Source organism: Pseudomyrmex gracilis, unplaced genomic scaffold, assembly GCF_002006095.1.
Source record: "Pseudomyrmex gracilis isolate BER0280 unplaced genomic scaffold, ASM200609v1 scaffold_226, whole genome shotgun sequence".
Lineage (NCBI taxonomy): Eukaryota > Metazoa > Arthropoda > Insecta > Hymenoptera > Formicidae > Pseudomyrmex > Pseudomyrmex gracilis.
The window spans coordinates 220,036-247,025 of NW_018020810.1; the positions used below are offsets into that span (position 1 = coordinate 220,036).

At 33.7% G+C, this 26,990-nt stretch overlaps 3 protein-coding genes and 1 non-coding gene across 6 annotated transcripts in view; 3 read left to right on the forward strand and 1 right to left on the reverse strand.

Moving 5' to 3' along the window:
- The window catches only part of LOC109858824 (dipeptidase 1-like), a 50,554-nt gene extending 45,471 nt beyond the window's left edge, over positions 1–5,083 (forward strand). The window contains exons 8-12 of the mRNA XM_020436458.1: positions 3–71; positions 2,195–2,279; positions 2,758–2,833; positions 3,097–3,235; positions 3,741–5,083. Coding sequence (XP_020292047.1) covers positions 3–71; positions 2,195–2,279; positions 2,758–2,833; positions 3,097–3,235; positions 3,741–3,830 — 459 coding nt within the window. The 3' untranslated portion in view covers positions 3,831–5,083. The remainder of the gene's footprint in view (positions 1–2; positions 72–2,194; positions 2,280–2,757; positions 2,834–3,096; positions 3,236–3,740) is intronic.
- A 7,312-nt stretch (positions 5,084–12,395) lies between these two features.
- Positions 12,396–22,379, forward strand: LOC109858825. 3 transcript variants are annotated; one of them, XM_020436459.1, is made up of 8 exons: positions 12,396–13,002; positions 15,938–16,013; positions 17,285–17,387; positions 17,649–17,780; positions 18,811–19,250; positions 19,537–19,762; positions 19,863–20,130; positions 20,274–22,379. In XM_020436459.1, exons 2-8 carry the CDS (start codon positions 15,939–15,941, stop codon positions 20,896–20,898), a joined length of 1,869 nt encoding a protein of 622 aa, XP_020292048.1. In that variant the 5' UTR covers positions 12,396–13,002; position 15,938; the 3' UTR covers positions 20,899–22,379. The 3 variants fall into 3 exon arrangements, with proteins under 3 accessions (XP_020292048.1, XP_020292049.1, XP_020292050.1); XM_020436460.1 differs by having other exon boundaries at positions 19,863–20,127; XM_020436461.1 differs by lacking the exons at positions 12,396–13,002; positions 17,285–17,387 and having other exon boundaries at positions 15,936–16,013.
- Positions 18,264–18,336, reverse strand: Trnat-ugu. Its single transcript has one exon. It is a non-coding gene; the product is annotated as a tRNA-Thr (tRNA).
- Positions 22,380–23,463: 1,084 nt separating the features above from the next.
- On the forward strand, positions 23,464–24,112 carry LOC109858830 (mitochondrial import receptor subunit TOM7 homolog). The gene is made up of 3 exons (XM_020436473.1): positions 23,464–23,689; positions 23,781–23,829; positions 23,908–24,112. The coding sequence occupies exons 1-3, from the start codon at positions 23,542–23,544 to the stop codon at positions 23,921–23,923; spliced, it is 213 nt and encodes a 70-aa protein (XP_020292062.1). The 5' UTR covers positions 23,464–23,541; the 3' UTR covers positions 23,924–24,112.
- Positions 24,113–26,990: the final 2,878 nt, after the last annotated feature.

The window sequence follows — 26,990 nt, forward strand, 5'->3', positions numbered from 1 at the left end:
TCTCGCACAGCGCCGCCAGGGCGCTATGCAATTCTACCAGAAATGTGCCGGACGACGTGCTCAGAAATCTGGTAAGTTTTTTTCCACGCTGTGTAGGAACAGCAGATGTGAAAATGTGCACAATCGAGGAAACACCAAAAAAAAATCAGACAGAAAAAAAAAACAAATCAGTTACCATAATGCGCGAATTTGCGGGAATTTGCGGGTACAGATATGAGAGCGAGGTTGAACGAAACACACGTTATCGCGAGAAAATTACGGGAAAAAAAAAGTTTCGAACAGGAAAAAAAGAACTTGCTGGATCTATACCGAATTATTTTTTTTGCTTCAAAACTGTTTGATTTGTTAATGAAACTGCAAAAAAATTCAGCAGGTCCGACAAGTTCTCTTTCTGCTGTTTACGTAGTAACTAATTTTTCAGCAAAACTCTTTTTTTTTTTTTGTAAAGTGTTACTGCAATACACACTGCGGACGAATTTTATTTATTTATTTACTCTCTCGGGTCTCTCCCGGCGCGTTGTCGGCCAGTTAGAAAATATCATGTGCTCAGCACGTATACAGAGAATTAATGAATATATTTTGCCGCGTACACAGCTAACTGATACGGAGATGAAAAGGTGCGTTCTCGAAAATATAAATCGATGTACATGAAAGCCGTGTGCAAGTCTCTTTGTTGCGCCGAGCGCGCCGCGCGGCGCACAATTCGACCACATCGAGATTATTTGATTTTCGGTAGACATATGTGAACTCCCCCAATCGGATCGATGAAAGCTTGGCTCGCACATATAGCGCGCAAGCTGTATTCAGAAATTCGCAATAGTTGCAAAATGTACACAGAAGAAGCAAAAAAGAGACGTTAAGATTAAACAAAATCCTTTATTACAATCACTGTGAGGTTGTAAAATGTGCATAGAGAGAGAGAGAGAGAGAGAGAGAGAGAGAAGAGATAACGCGGCATTTATATTACCTAACACAAGCGTATAAATTGTTCGAATTCGACTAATGAGATAATAGCGCGAACTATTCGCAATCGACGAAGCGAGGTTCCGGGAAGATATATCAAAATGTTTTGCAACGTGCCAAAACAGCACGAATGTGTTAGAAGTTTGAAACTTTATCTGCATTGTTATCAGTAATTCCGTGCACATATCCACGAACCACCGCGGTGATTGGCGCTACTCCAATTGGTGTTAATCTTGTCATCTCAAGAGAGAGAGAGAGAGAGAGAGAGAGAGATCGCTGAAAGATATTTTCTCGCTCTCTTTATTAAACTTCTAAAAAACATATACACCGAAGAGCAGTATATAATGTCTTGTTAATCAGCGTTGGCATAACGAAGTGAGCAAAACTCAAACATGTGTAAAAAGCGCTTCGCTAAAATTTCAACCCATTCTCGCATATCAAACTTGACTGGCTGATGACGCGCTGAGAGAGAGAGAGTTCAAAAAAAAAGTTAATCAAATTGTAAATACAATCTTATCTGTACTAGATATAGTTTTAACGGAAGTAATGTTTGTACAAAGCATGTGAGAGAGAGAGAGAGAGAGAGAGAGAGAGAGAGAGTTACGTTGTATCTTACAAATAAAGATTATCTCCGAATCTCTTACAACTTGTAAAAGACACAATTGATATTATAATATAAAGGATCTTTTTGAGAGAGATTATTACTATAATTAATAAGCTTTCTCAGCTTCTTCAGAGGTCTAACATCTTCATACACGAACGTTATTCTCTTCCGCGGCCGATCAATATTTCCTTAATTATACCCGCAGAATGAGAGAGGATGAGTAACAACGATCTAAGCCGGATAGCTTGTCCGCTAACATGTTATTAACTGTGCCTGTCCCGCTGGCCTAATTAACATTGCCCGTGTAATTTAAGCGAGAATAAGTATTGAATACATAACTCTTGTTTCTTTTGAAGCAGTTGCAACGATGATAAAAAAATATTGTCGCTATTTGAAAAAAATTGCATTTTGATTTGCTGTCGCAAATTGTTTGTTTTTTTTTACGAGGTAAATCTTATACAACTGCTCACGCTAACAACGTGAGTGTCTCTTAAAAAAAAGTGACAACAACAATGAAACAACTCTGAAAAATAGAATTTGTCACACAACAAAATATTTCGTGTATATCTTAAAACTCTCGGATGCTTTTCAAGTTTGCACAAGTGACATTAATGCTTCTCTTCACAGGCTAAGAATGGCGGAGTAGCGATGGTTCCTTTTTATACCTACTTCATAACATGTAACAGCACCGCTACCATAAAAGACGTTATTGGTACGTACACAATGTTATTCGCTAAACAATATATATGTCAGAGAGAGACTACGTTCTATAAATTAATCATACTATATCGAGAAAGAGAGAAAGAGAGAGAGAGAGAGAGAGATGTTGCATATATTAAATGACTGATCAATTACCATGTGTATCATATTTTACATTAAAACTTTTTCAAGCTTTTTTGTATATAAAAAAATAATTATACAAAAATGTTTACTGTTTTTTTTAATGACTGCAAATATTTGTCAAGAAGCTTATTCTCATGTGTATATGATAACAATACGTATTTTATTTTACTTTTTCATACTTACGCGACAATCTTTTAAGCGCATCGTCTCGCTATGATCACTTCTCTCTGATTACATTTTACTTCCAAAATGTGCGCTCTCTGAGAGCTCAATTTTTTCTTGTAAAATATAATATTTTAATATTGCAATCACACGACGAAGTGACTGGAGTCTTATATCGTTTTCAGCACACATCAATCATATTCGAAAGGTGGCTGGGATCGATCATGTCGGAATCGGAGCGGGTTTCGACGGAATAAATTTGTAATTATATTTTTTCACTATTTTTCTCACGCAACGAAAACAGATATATTTAGGATATACATCAGTTAATCAATTCAAAAAAAGATACGCGCGCACTCAATCTCAATAAAGAAATACGAATTTCAATTAAAAAAAAGTAACTATCGCTGATTCGTAACGTAAGAAATTTAATATTTTGTTATCACATAATTACATCTGTCATTAAAAACAAAAATAAAAAAAACTAGAAAGATCGGATCTCACGAAACTTCCTTCTATCCTAGCACTCCTACGGGTTTAGAAGATGTTTCGAGATATCCGCAACTATTGGCTACTCTGCTGGAGGATCCTTCGTGGACAGAAGAAGACATTAAAAAATTGGCTGGCCTCAATTTATTGAGGGTATTTGCGAAAGTTGAACAGGTAAGTCTTCTTCTTCTTTTTTTTTTTTTTTCTTAATTGAATCTAGCTCTTTTACAATCTGTGTTTCTGACAGTTCTAAACGGAAAACTTTTTTTTCGCTTGTTTATTGGAACAACAAAACGAGTAATCTCTTATGTAACAATAAAATCCAATGAAAACTCAGCAACATTCATTTAATTTCGAACATCTCGCGATCTTATCCGCGATTAATCGCGTGGGCATTTAAAATTGCGAAAGTAACTTTAAAACCAACGACGAGCGATTAAAAATGAGAAATCTGAAATGTCTTTTCTTTAAATTATAAAAATGAGAAATACACACTTTGCGCGATTTTGTTGTTACTATTATTCCCCAACTTGTGTATGTGACGTCTTGAAACGTCTTTTCTAAATTTTTTTTGCGCGCGCAACAAGAAGTTTTAAAAATAATAATACGCGAGCATGAATCGCGCGAGCGATTTATCTAAATCGTCGCACAATGTACAATTCATCTTTTCCGATGACAGGTTCGTGACGAGTGGCATAGAGCGGCTGTGTTACCAGTGGAAAAGATCAGTCCGCCAGACAACTCAGCCTGCGTTTACGGCGCATCCTGATCTTCTTTGAAGACATTTGCACCGGTATTTCTCGATTTCGCGCAATCGCCGAAGATTCTACGAGTGCCGTGGTATTACTGGAGCTTGTGAGAGTAAGAGAAAGAGAGAGAGAGAGAGAGAGAAAGAGAGAGAGAGAGAAAGGTCGTATGTCCCGATTCATCAAAAGAATATTCCGCAAAGAAAGCTCCAGAGATATCTCTAACGACCAATCCATTTATACTAAAACAAACTGCCGACTTCTACTTCAGGGACTTTTGCGTTGCGCCTTAATAAGAAACGAAGATTCAGCTCGAGAGAAACGCGATTCGACCTATCGAAATTGATGGTGTCGAGAAAACATCTCTAATGAAACATCGTTCGCGTGCGATATATACATGTACTTGGAAGAACACTTTACGATCAATACACTGTTTGCGATTACGTTTGAAAAAAAAAAGGAATCGCTCGCGCGTTTCTTATATAATGCCGCTTTTCAATTTCTCTTGTAATATTACGCAAGAACCGTTATCACGTCATAATGTGTTGTTGTGAGGAAAGATTGTTCTTGTTTTTTTTTTTTTTTTTTGTCCAAACTCGGTAGTTTTCCTAGCTTGAAAAATTATTCAGATTATTTAGAATATAATTGAGAGATATTTTTTATCGCCAGAATTTCCGTCCAGACTTTTCAATTTCACTTAACATATCAGAATTTGTGTGATTCATTAGCAATATCATAATTTGCATCGCGCTTCTATATTTGTCGATATCCTTTAATTTTTTTTAAAACACGTTGTGTAATTTAGAACCTCGTCGAGATATACATTTGGCTTGTTTCAATTATGTAGTTTTTGCTAAATCGCAGTAACGCCGAAGGAATTGACAAAACACTAATTCCTTTAAAAAAAAAAAAAAAAAAAAAGATCAGGACTCATGCCTCGTAATGCACACTTGGTATATTAATTGATATTACGATCGTCTGACTCTCTCATATCACATTCCACGTCACAACACGATCTTTTCACCCTACGATCACAGAGAATCAGTTTACTGATTATTAATTGCTAAGATACAGACACAGATTGCACGTATCTATATTACGATTAATTCTACAAACTGTTTTTTTTTTTTTTTTTAACAGAAGACAAAACACACGCTCGTAATCTTACGTGTACTTGCATTGTTTATATTTCAATCAGAAAAAAATGAACAAAAAACATTACTGTAATATTATATATCAGTTAAAGAAGATAAGTTGCATTTCATAATTTACACAAAATTAAATTAAAAAATATAGATATCATTGTTATTATTAATAATTGATATATTATTATTATTGTTATTATAATATAGATATTATTAAAATATTGATATCATTATTGTTAACAATGTCGTTCGTCTCCGAAACGTAATTAGATTCATTTTCTCACGGCACATTTTGCATTCTATGAAATTTATGTCGCGAAATCTAGGGATGTGTCAAATTTTAACTTGCTTACGTTTACTTTTAAAATGTAACTACGCGACCAACACATACAAACTAACGCGCATCGCGGATAGTTTCATGATTTTCCTCAGGACTGTGATATTTCCGCGGGCCTCGTGAAACACTTTGTGCTTCCACTTAAAAGAACAATCGAAGCACATCATTTTAAAGAGTGAAAAATTATAACGAAATTCGCATGTACGATTGCATTGCGAAAATCAAAGATATGGTTTCGTCGATGCGCCACGGTTTTTCAATTAGAACTATAATACGATAACGGCAAAGATAACGTCACAAGTATAGCGTAGCGTACATCGTAAATTGTACATCTGCTAGAAATTAAAAAAAAAACAAAAAAAAAACAAAAAACAAAACCAAAAACCAAATACGTATTTAATATTCTTAAAACGCGCAAGAATAGAGGCAACGCGCTCGTGCGTACGCGCAAAAACAAAAAAAAAAAAACAAAAAAACAATCAATGCGCCAACGACTCGTGGCATTACATTGTACGTGAAAAAAATGCAAAAAAAAATTTTTGGCCGCGTAAATTTAAAGACATTGAATCTACTAAATGGCGTGCTTTTACAACACATGCAAAAGATAAGTTTGAAAGAATAGTTATTAAAATGCATAAAAATATATCGTTGGCTGTATCTCCCCGCGACATCACTCGGATATCGATTCAGTATAGCGAAAATTTCTCTTTTCCTTATAAAATGAAATTATTAGCATGCGTATAATATGCATATATATACATATATATATATAAATATATATACATATATATTTATTCTAAGAAATTTAACAAAATGTATTAAACATTGTATTATCAAAAAAAAAAAAAAAAAGAAAAAACAATTCAGAAAACGCAGCAGTTTGCGATTACTCGGTAACTGAATTCTAGCGAGAAGAACAGCAGCTTCCTCTTTTACATACATTTTAGCAGCAATAATGCAATTAACCGCCAGATAGTCTACTGTTAAGTAGCATAAACGACCAATAGAAAAATACGCAAGTAATTTTTAAATGAGGAGTAAGTCTAATGAGTACGTAAATTATGGTACTTTGCTCAATACCACCGATTTTTAGGACATCAACAAGATACACACACGCGCGTATCTGTTTTTTTCCGTAATTTCTCGTATAATGTAAATCATCTGTAATTGAATCAGGTTCAGATAAAAAAAAAAAAAAAAAAAACAAATGCGTCACACCGAGAGCGGGGAAGAAGAAGAAGAAAGACGAAGAAGGGGGGATAGAGGAAGTTATTCTTTATAAAAAATAATTTATAAAAGAGAGATCTTTTCTTTGCGCAAAAGAGAGATGAGCAAATCGCGTCGAGACAAATACTTAAAAAACCCGACTCGAGATGAAGGGTGAATCTAGATAATCATTTTTTGGATACGTATGAGTGTGAGCAATATATGTGAGCGAGAGATAAGATAGAAAAAAAATATTTGTCGAAAAAAGATCGAAATAATTTCGAGCGTTTCGAGAAAAGGACACGTGATAAATTGATATTAACCGGGAATAACGTCAATTATTTCAGTAAGAAAAATAACAATTTTATCGATTCATATATCCGTGCCTCTTGTATAATCGTTTTTTGACAATCTGTAATTCCCGAATTTTTTTGGTTTTCGTCTCGAAGAGTACCTTAACTTTCTCGTCTTACGTTTAGACGCGACCACCACCATTATCTGCGATATATTGTAAAATAAAATTTGTCAAAGAAGAAGAAGAAGAAAAACGAAAATGAACACAAATAACGTTTTTTGAATGAATAAAACGTTTTTTTCTCGAACAGCTCGATCATTATTCTTCCGATAGATCAACGTGTGTTCATTTTATAAATCGCAAACCGACGACGGATCGGTCGATTAATTTGTACGTAGGAAAATCAATTTTTCTAAAGAAGATCACGAGAGAAAGATCGCGGAGAGGGGAATTAATGGAGGAAATTAACGAGAAAGCCAAGAGAGAGATAGAGAAAAATCTTAGCTGTATAAAAAACCTTAATATATACATATAAACAACAAACAACTGCCTAGAAAGAACTCAGATTATAATAATTATTATACTTATTGTATTGTATACAATTAATGAACTGTCTAAGCGCACAACAACGGGGGGCACGAGTTTGGCCGGAGAAAAAAAAAACTGACGATAGATATTGGTAGCGCGCGTATATATATATATATATCTATTAAGTCGTGAACGAGAAAACGTACGAGATATTGAAAAACCACCAGTATGTTTCAAATTTGTGCAACATGTACGAAAGATTTTGTTTAAAAACGGAAATACATTCGAATACATCCATTTGGTAATTGACAGTTTTTGAAAGTCGTGTAAAAATTTCTTCCAAATAACGAGATTTCTTCTACGTAACGTAACATCTATCTTTTACCAATGAAATAACATCATACGATGTTTTTTAAATTCAAATTAAAACTTTATTTATTTTTCACCGAAGTGTCAATTACCAAAGTAGCTTTTGTTTTACTTTTACTAATTTGGCACTGGTCCAGTGTTTTTGGAAGATTATTACGCGCGCAAGTTTTTTTATTTGCAATAGACGCATATAAGCGTGTCGCACGACTTTTCTATGAAAAATTTAATGAAAAGTCGTTGTCTCTCTCTCGAAATATATATATATACGTACTGGCAGTTTCGAGATAACTCGCATAACACAAGACGGAAGAAGCGAATCAGTTCGCAACTATACTCAAGAAACTACTACAACAACGGCACATTTCTGACCGTAGACTACACGATTTTTCACTTTTGTGAGAGCAAACAACTCTCGGCCAGTTTATCGCGATAAACAAGTTTTGTGGCCGAATGTCGATACATCGAGCAATGTCAGAGCAAAGACAAAATATCGACTGGTTTTTATCAGAAACGCGTCATCCGATTTCGCCGCTTTTCTCCGCTCTACCAAGTTATTAATAGTTTTTGGAAACACACACGGGAATATATCTCAGCAGTGTGCGCTCACACTTTTCTCTTGATATTGACTTCAATAATGCAAGATGTGAGAAAAAACTTGAATGTTTAAATTATCAAACACGTTTACTCTTAGTCGCACAAAACTTTTCTATATCTCAGATACTTGTTTCGCTGATCTTTTATATGTTTGTTTCAATTTTATTAAAAACTTCTCCTTTGAATAAAATAGAGAGATCTTCTTCTTTGAGTAAAAAAAAATATATATATATATACACACATATGTATAATACTAATCTGCTCTTCTTTATCTCATAGAGATATGTTTGTTTTTTGCTCACTCTTCTTAATATCAAGATTCTCGAGATGAAATAATATTGTCGCCGACGAAAACGACCAAGTCGGATCCAATATTTAAGATTTGTACAAATCAGTTAAAAAAAAAAAAAAAAAAAAAAAAATATTTTTGCAAAGATATACAAAATATATATATTTGCTCGCATTCTCGATTTATCGCTTTATCGAATGCTCGAGATAAATCCTAAACTTAAAGTGACGCATTACGAGATAAGGCGCTATAAAAAAAAAAAAAAAAACACCGTTTTATAAGACGTCGTCGTTTATTGAGAACTCGGGGGGGGACGACAAGGCGTTGTGGTTGGGAAGTGATTACACAAGGAAACTTATTATCAACTAATACAAGTACAATCAGCAGGATGCCTCGAGCTGTTCGATGATTATATACAGCGTGTAAAAGTTTTTAGACAAATTTAAATACATGTGTGTGGTAAAGTGTGAGAGAGAGAGAGAGAGAGAGAGAGCGTGTGAGAGAGCGAAAAAGAAAAAGAAAGAAAGAGCAAGAACGAGAATCTGCGAGATTTGTGCGATAAGTGTATGTTTAGTGATAAAAAAAAAGAAAACAAAAAAAAAAAGAAAAAAAAAATTACTGCATGGCCGAATATTTACAGAGACTAATGAAAAAATAAATGAGAAGACGATAGTGAAAGTTTTAACAAATTAGTTCTTAACGCGCTGTAAAAGTGTAAAGAAACAAAAGACACTATTCATACCTTCTTACGTAAGAAACATTTTATGTATGTGCGTGTGTGTGATTGTGTGTGTACACGCGTGTGACTGGTGTACCTACATAGGTGTGTGTACGTGTACACACGGAGTACACACATTCATACAAATTAGAGAGAAAAAGAGAGAGAGAGAGAGAGAAAGAGAAGAAGAGAGAGAGAAAAAGAAAGAGAGAAATATAAACATGAGAATAAAGAAACACACATTGTATATGGTATCCTATGAACATAATTATAAATATATAGGTACTATGTGCGTAATTACATTAATATCTATGCAAATTAGACATCGATGTACTTGCGGACGTAAAACGTGCATGAGACTACTTCACTTTTGCTATTATCTATATATATAAGAACAGATAAACATGTGCTATATACAAGGATTGTCCAAGAGAAGCACTATCTCTCTATTTTTTTTCTATATATATATATTTTTAATTACTTTTTTTTTTAATCCGTGATTGCAACATTAAATATTTGGACAAATTCGGATTCTCTCGTGAACTATACGATCGCATATGCGCGCCTTACTTGTTAATAATTCTGAAGTAAAAAAATAAAATGAAAAATCTTGTTATGCGCGGTAACAAGAAATGTTTGATCGTTTAATTTATTGATATGTCTTCCGATGATTTTATTTGTCCACAAAACTTTAGAGTTCGAAAAGCTTTTGAGAGAAACAAAGAGACAGTGACAAATTTGGAACATCCTGTATGTAATAAATCACAGAGAGGAGAGAAAATGAGGAAAAAAAAAAATATGAATATGAAAATGAAAATTAATAGATCGCGCGAGAGTGTGCAAAAAGAGAATAGGAATGAACTAATTAAAAAATTGTTATTTATCTTGTTTGATTTTTTTGTTTTGTTTTTGTGAGTGTGTGCAGGTTTGCCGGCTTCGGGCAAATTAGGGAAATATATTTACAAGTGATATACGTTTTCTGGAGAGCAGTTTCACTTAGTTAGTGAGTGAGAAAGATAAACTTAGATCGTGTGTATACACTAATTTTAGACATTTTTTGGTTGGTTTGATGTTAGAAGTGATCTGGAAGAACGTCGAAGGAGGTCGATCGTCGTTCGACGCACGGAAAACTGCGGCAATAAAATCGAATTGCATTGTTAATGACGAGGTCGTGTTCACATATTTACGGATACTTAAGGTTCGGATCATTTAATTGCGGCAAACAGAGTTTGGAAAAAAATTTTTTCCCTCAAACTTGCGCATTTACTTGTCACAGCGTGTAGCGTAAAACTCGCCTTTTGCGATTAAGCGGCTTTACATTATAGTTAGACACAACACACGCTTGCTTTGTTATATAAAATTCCATTGTAACATACTATATTATATAAGTCATTTTAGCAATGAATTTAGCAGTATTTTTACTCAATTTCTTATTATAAAATAGAAGTACGGTTGTTGAATTTTTAGCAACGTGTATACAACTAAATGAGAGAAAGATTGTTACAAGTAAAAAAGTAAGCGTTTAAAGAAAAGTATATTTAAAAAAAAAACAAAAAAAAAAGAGAGAGAGAGAGAGAAACATGTATATCTTGAAAGCTTACAAGTATCACAAATTACGCGTCATTTTTACTGGCGTATAGGCCAAGTTTAAAAAAAAAAAAAACTGTTAGGATAAAATCTTGTAAACTTTGAGATCAATAAATAGAAAAGATAATAACCCTCTACGACCTCGGCAAAGAGAACAGATTCGATTTTAGATGTCATTTGTGAAAAGAAAAACCTACTTCGCATATTATAAGGCGTTTGTTTGCGCGAAACAGCGAACAAAGACGATCGCGACACGACGACGGTTTTTATCTACGTTAACATAGAAAACATTGCTGGAACAATGATTTGTACGCCTTCTATGAAGGACTCTAGACTATATTATGTTACTAATACTTGTAAGCACATACACATTATCTAATAAATATTATTTACAAAATTAACTCGCACCGTATGAGTATTTAATTATTTCTTTAATATGCACTCTAATTATTTTTTAAGCCGTGGATTTTATGATATGTAGCGTATATATTTATTTATTTATTTATTTATCTTTATTATGCATAGAAAAAGTAAAGACAACTAGAAAAAAAAATCTGAAGAGAAAAGCGTGATAAAAAGTGTTATATACCTACACAGACAACGTTCATTAGACGTTTCGCTAAGCATCCATAACTCTACGTCTAATGAACATCAAACAGAGGTTTGTATAGAATATGTTGTTCTGTGTGGATACGATGCGCAGGCAATTCAGCAAAAAATTCGGTAGACATTTAACGATTTTACGAAAAAAATAATTTAAACAAAACAAAGTTTTAGGTAAGTTTTATGGATACATTAATATATTTCAGTTTTCTGCAAATTATTCTTTATTATTATTACTTATTTTCATTAATGATTATATATCCGTGTGCTGTAGTATAAAATATAAAAAAAAAAGTATTTACAGCATTTTTTTTTTTTTATATCTGTCACAGGAGTAAGATCTCTCCTTGTGGTTATAATTAACACACACTCTTGATACATTCTACTAGTAAAAATAATTAATATCGAAAAAAATAAATATCTCGCGCGATAAAATTCCGATATCCAATATTACAACACATCTTCCTCGTTTATACTCCGTATAGAAATGAAATATAAAAATAGAATGATATTGCATGTGTATGAAGTAAAAAATAGCATTGTTATTTAGAGAGGAAACGTGAATAAAGAATTAACACTTGTACACACGTGGTGTGATATACCACACAATTCCTCTCTCTTATCCGTTGGAAAAAAAACTTTTTTTTTGTACGTTCGCACACTATCTCTGTACGCGAGAAATGCACATGGGACGACATGGGAAACGCGCGAAATCGAGATCGATTACGGATAAACGCGTTACAGAGAGAAATAACTAATAACCGACCGTCGGACGCAAAGTAAGGGAAGATGCCAGACACAGAATCCTCTCTCCCGGAGAAGAGTACGCAATATATAACACACATCGATCTGCCGTGCTCGGCGAATGCGCAGTAGTTGCGCGTGTCGCGACGCACTGTTCCGGTCCGGCCAGAGATTTTGCCACCCCGTATAAAACCGTGACCGGGGTCACGGCGCGATACCAACAGGTGATGCCGAAGAAGGAGGACACTCCCTCGAGCGGCATCTCGTCGAGCGTCTCTCCCGAGTCCTGCTATCGTCGTCGTTGCCGCCGACGACGACGATTACGGTGATTTAATATATCGTTTTCTTTGTTCGTCTCTCTCTCTCTCACTCTCTCTCTCTCTTTCTCTCCTTCTCTTTCTCTCTCTTTCTCTCTCGTTCTCACTTCCCTTTTCTGAATCCATTGTTTTACTTTATATCTTACGGATTTTGCCGACAATCACGGGGAGATCCGTCTGCGCTACGCGATTGTGAAGATATCAGACTCTTATATTCGCGTGTTAACGAAACGCGGACGAAGAAAAACTGGACGACGAAACCATCAATCAGTTCGATGATTTAGTGGACGGACAAAATTTATGGTGCACTGATTCCTCTCTCTCGATGCAGCTTTCCGCGCGTTTCTTCTAGCGAGAGAGTATATTGTGAATATATATGTTGTGCGATTATAACACGAGCGCGGAATTGACTTGCAACATGTGATGATCGAGTGCTCTCTTCCACGCATCAGATTTTGGCAAGGTGAGCAATTTTCCAGATAACGTTTACGTTTAGCGCGGATCGCACACGAGTGATTTTCATTTAAAACTTAACATCAATGTCTATTTATACACTCGCACACAAACGTAATCATTCAGAGAGATTTTTTATTATTTCTTAACTAATTACTTTTTTTTTTTTTTTATCATCACTGAAGTAGCCGTGAGATGTTATGTTGAAATCTGATATTCGCAGAATAATATTCTGCTATTCCATTTGTTCGCGTTTTGTGTAGCTAATACGGACATCCAGCGCAAGTAACTATTTTATACATTATGTAGCTGTATATCTCTATTACGGCGAAGAAAATAAAACGTAAAAGTATTGAAAAAAAAAAAAAAGAGAGAAAATATCTTGAAGCGTAAACACTCTCATATATTCTTGTGTTACGACACAAAATCTAGATATCTATAAGAGATTAGACGACTGCGAAGAATAACGAAAAAAAAAAAAAAAAAACGCGAATGTAAACGCAATGACAAAAATACAAAAATCTTCTCTTTCAGAAAAGACGGAGATATTTCATAGAAGAAACATACACATTTTCAAATGTTTTATGAGAATAAAAAAAAAAAAACTTCAACTCTCTCTGTGTACATTGGAATCAAAAAATCGGGATATTTTTACACCGCTCACACACAATTCGAATCGTGCATATATACGTAACGGACATCTTAATATGTATGAAATCATTGATTTCTCTTTCTCGTCGCTTCGAATTCATTTTATACGATTGCATTTTAATAATGGTACACTCCGTTTTATTATTAACAAACAAATTCTTTTTGTGATTTTATCGCACTTTTTCTTCTCGCTGCATTCGATCGCAATCAATTTGTTAGACATGCACTCCACGCGTCCAGAGATTTCGAAAACTAATCAGTCTTTAATAAACGTAATTTGATTTTATTAACATGTGTGTGTGTGTGCGCGCGCGCGCGCGCATGTGTGTGAATTTGTGTATGAAAGAGAGAGAGAGAGAGAGAGAAAGAGAGAAATATATTCCACACTCACGAAAAAGCTACACTAAGGCAGCAATCGGTAATCAATATCATATTAACAACTTTTCAACTCGACTCTCGCCGAAAAATCTCGTGCGAAGAATTGACGGTTTAATTATTTATAAAAACGAGAGAAATGACGAAAGAGCAAAATAATGAAACGAGAGACATAAATTGATCTGGATATCATCATGTTTTCTTACTTTACCCACGCGCATATATGTGTGTGTGTACGCAACACGTGTCAGAATATAAATAAAACTAACGTCGATGGTGTTCTTGTGATATGCTGTTAAAAGCTTTCGAGTTTATTGAGCCGTTTTTTTTTTTGACGATTAACAGTGCAGATCGCGCGTTAACATTGAGTAAAATCGTATTGGTAAAAATCGATTGAGCGAAAACGGATAGCCCATTAATTTCGATCACAAATCACAAACATATATCTGACTCGTTTGAATATCCGAATAAATGAGCTAGAAGAAAAAACAATTAATTAATGTAGAAAGCTTTTTGGAAACAATTGGCGCGGATAAATGACACTATCAATTGGGTGCAAGAATTCTGCATCAAGAATATTGTGTGCGAGTCGACTAAAAATGCAAATTTAGCGGCAACGTGATAGCGCGACTTATATTGAAACTCTTCTTTTCTCTCTCTCTCTCTCTTTCTCTCTCTCTCTCTTTCTTTCTACCTCTTTTTTCCTTCCTGCAGATACTTTTACATCTATACCGTCATGATTTCTAAAAAAGATCGCGTGCAAGAACAAAAACACCGTGTATATAACAAACTAAGAATCGTATAAAAATTTCACACGATATAACGGTTTGGAAAAAAAACTGAGGAAAATTCGCTGGAAATCAATAGTTCCTCCTCCTGCAATGCATTATTCAAACAAGTTATTCAATCGGAAACCGGAGCTTTGATTGAATAAAGAAAACTACACGAGAAAACGTCTATCCACGACGAAAGATCGCGGATTGTATTGGAAGTAGTCAAGTCGGTTGTTATGGTAATTGCACTCTTTACAAGCCCGTCGAAATTTATGATTTATCTCGATAAATCATCGCGACTCTCTCTCTCGTTTCTCTTCGCGTGGGGGGCGAGAACATAGGTGTCGCAGATTTTATCGTATTTTAGATAGATACATAGGTGTTACATATATGTACGTATATATATATATATATATATATATATACGAGTATATATATATACATACATAAGGAACAAAAACTGCTTCTTGACATTAATGGGATCACGACTATATTCGAGAACTTGTGTGCGCGCTTAAAGGAGAGATAGGGCGAAAATAGCCAACTTTCGAGACGTGCAAAATTGTTACGGCAACTGTAAAGAGGGATTTGAATCGATAGTTTCGACGTTGAAAGACGAAATGCGAGAGAGACACATAGGCGAACGAACAATGCACTTCTCGTCGCATCCGTAGCATCGTGTGCCCACACGAGAAGGGTAGTTGCACGACGCAGTCAGATAATTCTCACGTATACATTGTGCTCGGTTAGTCAAGTAATGAGTGCTGAGACATACGTGTGTGTGTGTGTGTGTGTGTGTGCGCGAATGAGAATTGTGTGAGAGAGAGAGAAAGCAATGCGAGAGTGCTCGCACGTCAAATTAAAACGACGATGACGCGGAACGCGACGCTATAACGCAAACGAAACGCGAAGAAAGAGATATCGCGCGTATTATACCGTAAGATAAATTCAAAATTGCTCATTAACACCAAGTACACCGAGTTTTGTATAAAAAAAAAAATGTCCGCAACTTTAGCGAATAATAACGAAAGAATAGTAAAACAAACTGTAATCTGAAAATAGAAAAGCAGTTTTTCCATTCGTCGTTTTGGTGCGAAACAATATATTTGTTAATGAAATATTTGCGTATTTCGTGTGTGAGCACAGGATGCCACAAGGAAGTATTCAATGGCAAGGGACGCAGAGAAGAGCCTGCGGGCCTGGAGCTAATTGGAATGTACAGGTACATTCTCTTATCACTTATTTCAAATTTGTGAAAGGTGTGTGTATGTGTGTGTGTGTGTGTCGATATAATGAATGATATTTATTGAAATTACTAAAAAAAATTTTCCATCGATCTCTCTCGTTAGTTTTTATTTATTATGGAGTAGACCATCAGTGAAAATATCAGCGTAGAGGAAATGAAGAAAGAGAGAGAACGAGAGTTTTATGATATAGTGCATATGTAGAAAGCGCATGTACAATATATCCGTATATCTAATTATATCTCTAGCACGTTCGAGAATTTCGACGAAAGCTTGCAAAAATTAATTCTGACGCAAAATTTCTATAAACTAAAATACAAACAATTATTATATATATATTTGTACATATATATATATATTACTGATAAAATCTTACTACGCTAAACTCATTAATACACCATAACTTTTTGTACATATACAACATAATGCTTAACAAAATATTCGTAGAAAAAGTTTTTACGTTTTGTTTTTTTTTTTTAATGTTTTTTTTTTAATTAATCCATAATAAAAGCTAACTGTATACAGAATGTGAAAATTAATACATCTGTATCTTGAAAAATAAAATAGTGTTATTTCTTGGGAATTTGTATAATCTTAAGAATTTTTTTCTTCGGACGGAGTTAATGTTCTGAGCAATACAGCTCTCTACGTTTGCTTTTAATTGCTAAGGACACACAAATTGGGTTTTTATTTTTCTCATTTTTAATCTATGATAACCACACGTGCTAATGTGGCAACAATACGATATATTAGTTTCGCTACACTCCATATAGCACTTATGCACGGGAAAAAAAAGTTTTGCTATTACACGGTCAGTAAGAAAAATGGTTGACCCTGCGAAATTTTTTGTTTCATCAACAAAATGTTTTGTTGGCGAGAAACAAAAATTTTACTAAACTTACACAAATGTTTTTTTGCTGGCCATATAAGTGACTAATTTCTCTTGCTATTCTAGCAAATCTTTTTTTTTTCCGCGTGTGGCAATTATATTATTATTACAACGCAATAATTTATAAATCACATAAATATGCTATACAAAAAAACTACATCGCTCATAATTGGCAATATTACAAGTCTCATTTTACACCATAGTTATATTACAACATCAGTAGATTATACTGATCGATTTAACAGCACCGTATATCAATGCAGCCAATACGTCTTATGGCTAAGAATAAATGACTGGACCATTTGAGATTGAACTGGACCAGATTTATTAATTGTTAACGGTCGCAATTAAATCGAACAGGTGGTGAGAAGCAAGGTGACAACACGGTGCTTGTGGCACGCCTGTAAAGCTCTCGGAATTGGGCTACTGCTAATGCTTTTAGGAGCTTGCATGGCAACTATAGGTGAGTAGAATTATGTAAATTAAATATTGTTTTTATCTCGGCAAATGCTGTACCATCTTATAGCCACTAACTACTTAGAAGCATCTGCAAACAGCACTTTGCAAAGATCAAACTTTGCGATATAATTTACATCGTTTTTTTTTTAGTGCCTCGAGTTTAATCAAATTTTGCTTCACAAGTCATGTATATGCGCACCCGCACACACTGCTTAATATATACGTAATGCGAACTAACGAATGTTTCTCTCATTTCTTTAAACAGGTTATTATGCGGATCAGCTATCGGTCGCCCAAGAAATCAGAGGAAATATAACGGTAAAAGTGAAGAACGAATCGCGAGGTTTTCACTTGAATAATCTAAGTTACGCAGGTCCTATCGTTATGGGTCTAGGAGGTAATAATAATATATATATATATTATACATAGAGTGTGTAGAAACTTTGATATATGTATTTGTTCGCAAACGAGTCATCACTTATATAGCATTAACTTTCTTGAAATAGTAATTTTGCAAATTAAACTTCAATCTTTCTTCTCTATCAGTTATTATTTTATAAGAAAATCAGATATATATACATATATGTATAAAATTGATTTTTTAAAATAAAACATTACCATGTTTTATACATATATGTGTGTGCATACGTGATTTTTAAAACTACAAAGTTCTATTAATTTAAGAGAGATATAATAGTTTTATGTATGGAGATATATATAGGAGAATATTTATCTAAAATTGTTATATATAAAAATAACAAATAAAACGTAATGGATATAGAGCAGAAATTTGCGAATAAAATGCAAAAAATACGCAACACAATATGCTACTTTGTGTAGTTGAACGACAACATTTGTAAACAAGTGATAAAAAAAACCATGCCCCCAGAGAGATTTGAACTCTCGACCCCTGGTTTACAAGACCAGTGCTCTAACCCCTGAGCTATGGAGGCTGACGCACAATTGGCGCCTACAGACTCGAGAGATGGCGATAGGTCTTATAAAAATTTTCAATTTACAAATTAAATTAAAAATTATATTATATTTCTATTAAATTAAATATATTTTCAAAATATATTTGATATATTTTGTAAATAGCGTGACATTAATTTTACATTCTCATTACAGTGGAAAAAAAATTTATGAAAACAATGCAAACAATCTAACATACAAAGTTGTTATGTATTCACTTTCTTATGTATTATATATATATATAAGTTTATAATATATTTTTTATATTAAACTTATATATAAGTTTAATAAAGAAAATATATTATATCATAGATAAAAAAGATCTGTTATCTTTTTACACGACGCGCATTCAATAAATGTCTGTCAATAAATTGCAAAGTTCACCTATAATAAATTATGTACGTGTAAACCGTCACATGTATCATCGTATAATGAATGAATAACAATGTTTGCAGGCTTTATTGTAGTAGCAGCCTGTGTGATGACTTTCGAGGCGCGTGACAGCGCAGCTAAAGTGGTACCAGCTCGTTATCGCTTCAGCCAAGGATCAACGTTAAGAAGTTCGAAGAATCAACGTAACAGAAGATCGACATCGAGTCAGACGACAAAATGGGATCACCAACTGGGCCTATTTCGAACGAATCGCAGTCCGAGTCCTAGTACACACGAAGTCTCGAGAAAGCAATTGACGGCAGAATTTATGCAATTTTCAAAAGATCTACAGGAAAAAGGAATGTCGCATTCCATAAAGAAGAGTCCGAGCGCGCCAACATTAATCGACAAGAAATCGCCACGCCGAAGATCGCCTAAATACGCTGGTTGCTCGCTCTTGAATCCGGAATTGCTACAAAGACACGCTGTTTCAGTCGACAATCCGAGCTATAGTCCGCATCAGGTAAAATAAATAATAAAACACAATAACATACACACACACACACCATATATATATATATCTCTCACTTAAAAAAAAAAATAATATACCTTACTATACGATATATGTAGAGAAAATCAAATTATTTTGTAATCGTCGCTTTAAAATGTAAATAAATTATAAACATATATCGAAGTGAGGAATACTTCTCTCTCTCTTTCTCTCTCTCTCTCTCTCTTGCTCAATAATTTTAATTAAATCACTGAAATCGGAAAAATTTGTCAATAATTGTAGTAATAATTATTAACAGATTAGCAGAGAAAGTTTAGAACATCAAAAGATGAATGGTAGCCAAGTATCAATGGCAATGGATCTTCATATTCCGAACAAAGGTCCTGTTACGCTCAAAGTGAAGGACCGATCTGATACGGCAAGACGTCATCAGTTGCTACGTCAAACAAAAGTGGAGGATGTCGAAGAAGTTGACGAAGCCACGCGACCATCGCCGACCGTTATGTACTCGCCTAAGTTGCCAGGTGGGTTAATAAATCATTCTGAGAACATTTTTAGATATGTGTGTTATATGTGTGTGTGTGTATTATATTACTGAAATAATCATTAATATACGTCGATCAGGCACCTATTGCAGATATCCCGACGATTTTGTGCCAAGAAAAAGAAATTCAATAGATTTGAGACTGTTGGAAGAATTGACGGCGGTATCGAAAGAATTGAGCAAAACCTCGCCGCGAGACTTTCGTAAAATCTCATCGCCAAATTTTCGTAAAATGTCTTTCGATAGAATCGGCAGTGATCGTCGTTTTGACAGAACAAAAATGGGACATCGAAAAGCCAGTCTCGAATTCAAAAGAAGCCCCGATTTTCGAAGAGGAGACTATAGGTGGTAAAGAATTTCAAATAAAAACTTTTTACAATCGCGATCGATCTATTGTTGCAATTAACTTTGAACTGAGGCTTTTTTTCATTTTTTTTTCTCCCATTTGTAAGAACATCTCGATAACCAAATAACCAAGTTCGTATTCACAGGAAGATGTCGGTGGATAGATTCAGCGTCGATTGTACTCGATACATGCTCGACGAGGCGGATATAAAATCACGAACGAGTAGCGGTGAGAACTTGCGAAGACAGACACGTCATCCCAAGTTACTCCATTCCAGATCGGACGATAACAGGAGACGATCTTTCGACAAGCATCCGAAAGATCCTCAATCGAGTCGACACTCTCTCAACGCTCCGGTCGTCGTCGAGTGTCCGGGATACGATTGTGAACCGAAGTACTTCACGACTGTGTCACTTGATACCGAAGAGAGTCGTGCCGATAATTCCGAAGAGAGTCGTGTCGTAGACATCGATGATGCGAATCTTGCCGGTTTATCGCCCGAAGGACCCACAGAGGCCGACGCGTTGCTCGAAGAACCGGAATTAGAAAACGTCACCGAGATTGAAAGAAATATTTTCGAACGCGACAACAACAAACGCGAATCGCACGAATCGTCCGGCAAAGATCGCGTGATCGCGTGCTTGCAAATACAAAATTTTACAAGCGAACACATGGATTCGCGAACGATAATTGATGATAAAACGGCACAGTCTTCAGATCAGATTGAGATGTGCGAAACGACATTGTACACGGAAGACGATGAAGTCTGAAGTGTTGAAGAGAAATTTTTTCGACATAAAAAAAAAAAAAAAACAGATCTCTTCCCACCGAAATATTTTAAGGAAAGAGACGACAATGTTATCGAATATAAAAAAATTAATGTTGTTGTTCACACATTGCGACGTTTTAATACTGCAGATATCTTTGCACAGATGTGAGCAGATTATATACATGTAACACTATTTATCGAGATTATAAATGTCGCATCCGATTGTCTTTGAATGCGATGTCGCGTTGTGAAATACATGCTCAACGTTTTAAGTTTTGATAACGTAAATAATACGTACATTTTAACGAGATTGAATTGCGTTTTATAACGAGACAATCATTTTTTTATCGGCATCTCGCATTACCTTTCGCACGAGGAGGAGGGTAACGAGAGCGTGTAACATTTGCCACACACACATTTGATGACAAATAATTGTTAACAACAAATTTTCACGTAGAGTGCATATGTATATACATATATATATATATATATATATATGCATGTATGTATAGATGATATAAAATAAATTTAATAAAAGACTCAAATAATACAAACGTGAGATTACAAGAAAGCTTTTTGTACTTGTAATGAAAGAACTGTATAACGTTCACATATGTAAATATTTCAGACTATATCTTGTAACTTGTTCGTGTCATAACTGACGAGAAAATCGGACAAATATGTCACGCGGTTCAAAATATATATATATATATATATACATACGTATATATTGTAGATAAAGCAATGTTATTAAACAAAAGGATTATTGAATATTGCAATAAAAAAAAAATAGAATAATACCTTGTTTTTTTATGAAACAAAAATAATATTTTCCGAGCGATAATTGAATTTTTTAAATGTAAAAGGTGGAAAAAATAAATGTAAGACCGTTACTCTCTTAGCAAATCCCAAGGTAATGTAATGGGATTGAAATTAAAAACTTGAAGTGAATTTTACCTGTGCGATACCCATCGCAAACGTATCTTTAAGAAAGTCTTCTTCAATCAATCACGAAACATATATATGTATGTAAGCACTAAACATTTATAAAACTCAGGTCTATTCTAACTCTATTGCGTAATTTGCGCAGGTAAAACTGCGGCCTACTTTTTGTGCTTCTTGATATAATATATATATTTACACAATTTGTTATATATATATATATATATATACATATAACAAATTGTATACAAATTTAACATGATAATTTTCTGGATTCTAATCTATCTCTTCAGTTTATGCCCAAATATACGACTCAACATTTCTACGAGTAATAAAAATGTGACAGTTAAACTTGAAGTAAAACACACCTGTTTTTTCATTTGGAATAAAAGCTTAGCTGTGCGCGTGTAATATATTTTTCTATTCTCACACCAATGTGTAATACATAGTGTTCGTTCAATGTTGAGTACATACACACACACACACACACAAAATCAATTATTATCAATACATGCAAGTATTAAATATGGTTTTTTATAATTGTTTTTATTATTTTAAGTAAGTTCTCTTATTATTTTTATAAATTTCATTATTTTTATTATTTCATCTCAAATAAAATTTTTTTATTTTACGTCAAACACAAATGAACGCGATTTTTGATAAATATATCGAGCAGTTTTCATTTTTTATTTTCTTTCATTATTTCGAAACATTTTATATTGTTATAGAAAATTATTCTCCGTAACACACATTCTTATATATCTATAGTTATATAATGTGAAATGCATAACTCGTATATTTAATAATAAACATAACTGAATTGTATAGTTAAAATATACTTTAACATACACAAGTAGCATTATTGAATAACGTTTCTTGCAAAAATGTACTTTTTAGTCATTTTTTTCTGTTTTTCTCTTTCTCTTTCTCTCTCTCTCTATCTCTCTTTCTTCCCCGTTTCTTTTTCTCTTCTTTTTTTTTTGTCTTCCTTTAGAGAGTTTAAAATCTGCCATAAACCAGAGAGATCAAAAATTTGATCTTTGTGCAATATTGATGAAATATATACTGTGAAATTGATAAGCATCTCTTAGTGTAAAATTTTTTAAAAAATGTAATCCATGTGTATGCATGCTATGATGATGTAACATAATTAATAAAATATTATATATACTCAAAATCGCAAGTGCGTATGTCTCAAAGGAAACAAAGAAAATACTTTTAAGCGTATAAAAAATATAAGAAGCGTGTAAACGGAGAGGAGTGGTTAAGTTAAATTAAATATGTAACAGATTATTTTACTTTTACGGTAATAGGATGTCGTATATAAAATGGAGAGACAAAAGATACGATGAGTAACACGTACTTAAATATAGTAAAGCAAACGGACAGCCTGATTGTAATAATTTAAGTACGGACATGCGCGGTTTATTTTTCAGTGTTTATACCGCAGTTTTGCATTCGTCGCGTGCTAGACGGCTTTCGTAAACGATTTGTATGTTCAAATGTTTGGGAGAATCTCGATATATCGATATCTTTCGATATTCTTAAAGTATCGAAATAGATCGAAATAACAAAACGTACCGCCATCTGGCGCGTAGACTTTGATAACAACAGCATACGGCAATACGACATATGCATTACACACATAATTGAGAGTTGTGTTGCAATAGTGACAAGATCTGCGAATTTACGCGGTTTTTACATGATCACTGCAAGTACACGAGGCATTAATTCTGCTAAAGACACAAGAATGGGTTTAAGTCCAACCACTAAACAAAGAATAGCTATTGTCTTAGACGCGAGCAAATTTGTATTTCAATGGGGTTTCATTCCGGCCGTTCTCTTTTTAGGTTAGATCTTTGTAACATTTGTTGTTTCATCACATGTAACGCGCACGTGTGGTAAAATCTAATCAAAACCAAATCTTTTTTTATTTTTTAGGATTTCGCAAAGGCGCAGATCCAGGCATGCCTGAATTAACTCTCCTCAAGTAAGCAGTCATTTATAAACAGATTACTTGGTAATGTCTGAGAAAAATTATGTCACATTTTTCTATTTTGTTTTTCAGTTTGTTATGGCAGTAATAGAAATTTCTCTTCTTCATCACACCGATATTTGTTTCATTCCAACGAGAGTTATGTTTGTACTATACATGTACTATTAGATATCTTGACTAAATTTATGTATTCGTTTAGACAAAGATCATGTATATAAAATCTTACTCTACAAAATTATGAAATTTATATTATTGTGTGTAATTTAAATTGCACCGAATAAATATGTACATCATTAAGTTAAATATTTTTTATTATCCACTAGTGTGAATATAATGTTACTCTTTTTTCCACGTGTGTGTATGTGTGTGTGTGTGTGTGTGTTGCGTCATTAATTTCAATAAAAATATTTCTTAAAAACTCAAACTATATCATATTTTTGCCAGAGCTATGTATGTTAATAAAATTGAAAAAAGATTCATTTTTTATGGTATGTGTTGACTACAAAATTTGTGATATTAATTATTTACAAGAAGAAACATGTCAGTGGGAGCACGTTCGCTATGGTTGTGAGTATATTTCAATTTATTTGATTTGATGTTTAAATTAAAACACGTTTCGATCGGAAGATTCGGTCTTTACCAGTTGTCTAAAGCAAATAGAATTGAGTGAAAATTAATGAACGCCGATCGAGAAATTTTATGTAATTATAAAGGTACGTATGTACTTACTTACAATGATAGTCAAGTTTTTTTGTGTACAAAAATATCCAAAAACAGATTTAAAAATATTTGAAAAAAATTAAATTAAAATATTAATCTAAATATTGCATGGTCAATTGGCAAAATTATTTAAACATGAATCTATCAATTCTCTTTCTCGAGATCTTGGTAAGAGTAATTTAATTTGTAGTGATTTCTAGCATTATATTGTTTTTAAAACTATAATAACAGCAAGAATACATAAATATATACGTACATATGTATTGTCAGAAACGTACATATGTATATGTATATACATGATTCAAATGACAATTTGAACGTAAATTACTTGCCAATTTGTGGAGTGCGATTCTAGAAATATCAAATACACGCAAGCTCACAATATATTTACACATTCGCACTCTTAGAGTTATACAATAAGCACGAATATGTAATAATGTTATATTATTTGCTATGAATAGCGACAAATATAATTATCTAAGAAAATGACATACCCGATGCTCCGTAGACATATATGTATAATAATGTGTGCGTGTTGACAGGGTCGTCAGAAGTTTCGACGCTGCTCCCTCGCAAAACTCTTGATCTTTTTTTCATATATTTGTGTCCTCACTTTGTCCTTTAGATTACGTTTCTTTTTTTTTTCAAATGTGCAACTTTTCGTTGTGTAACCGCTGCGACAACACGCGTATGTACGATATTTTGTTTCTCGCTCACTCGACTGTGCACTCAATCATTTTGTTACACGAAGCTTTGGCATATTAACTTATATATATATTATATATTACGACAAAATGTCCGATTACTTTACAACAACTACGCGTATGACTTATAATAATCGCGCGCGATACTTATACGATAATTATCGCGAGAAATTACGGAACACTCAAACGCGTGATTGTTCTACAACGCCGCGCGTCCGCTTCCCGCCATTTCGAATATATCGAAGCGCGCGATATTGCGATTCTCGAAACATCGAATCGACGCGCGATAGTGCTTCTTAAGGGCTATAATACACAAAATGACATAGAATGCATATGCATAGCATAAGACTATTTAGACCAATGAGCGTCTAACATAGTTTTATATAAATCAACATGGCGACTTCATGCCCGACGCTCATTGGTCCATATAGTTTTATGCTATGCATATGCACCTATGTCATTTTGTGTATTATAGCTCTATCAGAGAGAAGCCTGAGAGCGACCATAAGAGAATGTGTAATCACTTTTCCGCTCCGTAAACTAGCGCATGTTCACGAGTGGTACACATTGGAACTACGCAGCCAGTTCACGAGCGACATGTCGGTATTTCCACATGATACGGTTCTATTCCGTGCTATGTGCACGCGTCCAAATGGTCATCTTCTTCAGGCGTGTGAGTATATTCGCGAGAGTGGATTTGATTTCTTTTGAAATTTAAAATGATCAGTCTCGTGATGAGAAGATACGAAAAGAGAACAGAAAAAGACAAAAAAAAAACATTGCAACTTTCCACACAACATAAATGTGATATACAAGAAAAGATGCGATAGTCAAGAAAATAATATTATTTTAGCGAGCAGCATCAGAATTCGTGGAGTGTATCATCTCCTTTTACATCATCATTTGCTGCTTCTTGCTAAATTTTATTTTATTTTCTCAAAAACTACATATATACGTTTAAATATAAATTACACAAAAAGACATGTATATTACGCAAAAGTGTTTTGCCGATACACAAAATATATACATCTGAAAAGTTGCAATTTCAAAAAGGATATCTATTACTCTGCTTTATTACAATTCTTTACCAGTGTGTTTTCAATTTTCAAGTTTCATCTTACAATTTTTTATACATTATAATAGAATACAATAGTTTACATATATTACATACAATATAATACAATATATTATACAATATACATAGTACATATAATCCTACCTACCTATCTTAAACATCTGACATATCTTAAACGTTACTAGCCTCATTAATTAGGATTAAGGCTGCGTAACAGCCTTGATCCTAATTGTACATTTTTATTTCTTCTACCTACCTACCTTCGATCTAACATATTTCTTATCTATCCGGCCTAATTTATTTTCTACANGCGCTTGTAGATAATAAATCCCTACCTACACAGATAACTACCTACCTATCTATTTACTTTGAAAAGTTTTAAAACCTATCAAATATTTTACGCGAGGGGCAATTGTTTTAAAATTAAAAAGTAATATTTTAGATATATTTTAGTTTCACGTCCGAGTTTTGTTTTAGATTTTATAGTTGAAAGAAGAATTATATCCACCCGATAAAACCCATCATGTATACTTAGAAGAGATAGAAATATTAATATTTTATAATAGATAGAAAAAATATATATTTCAATATATATATTTCAAATATATATTTCAAATATATATTTTTGCGAAGATAAAATAGAAAAGAATAAAAAT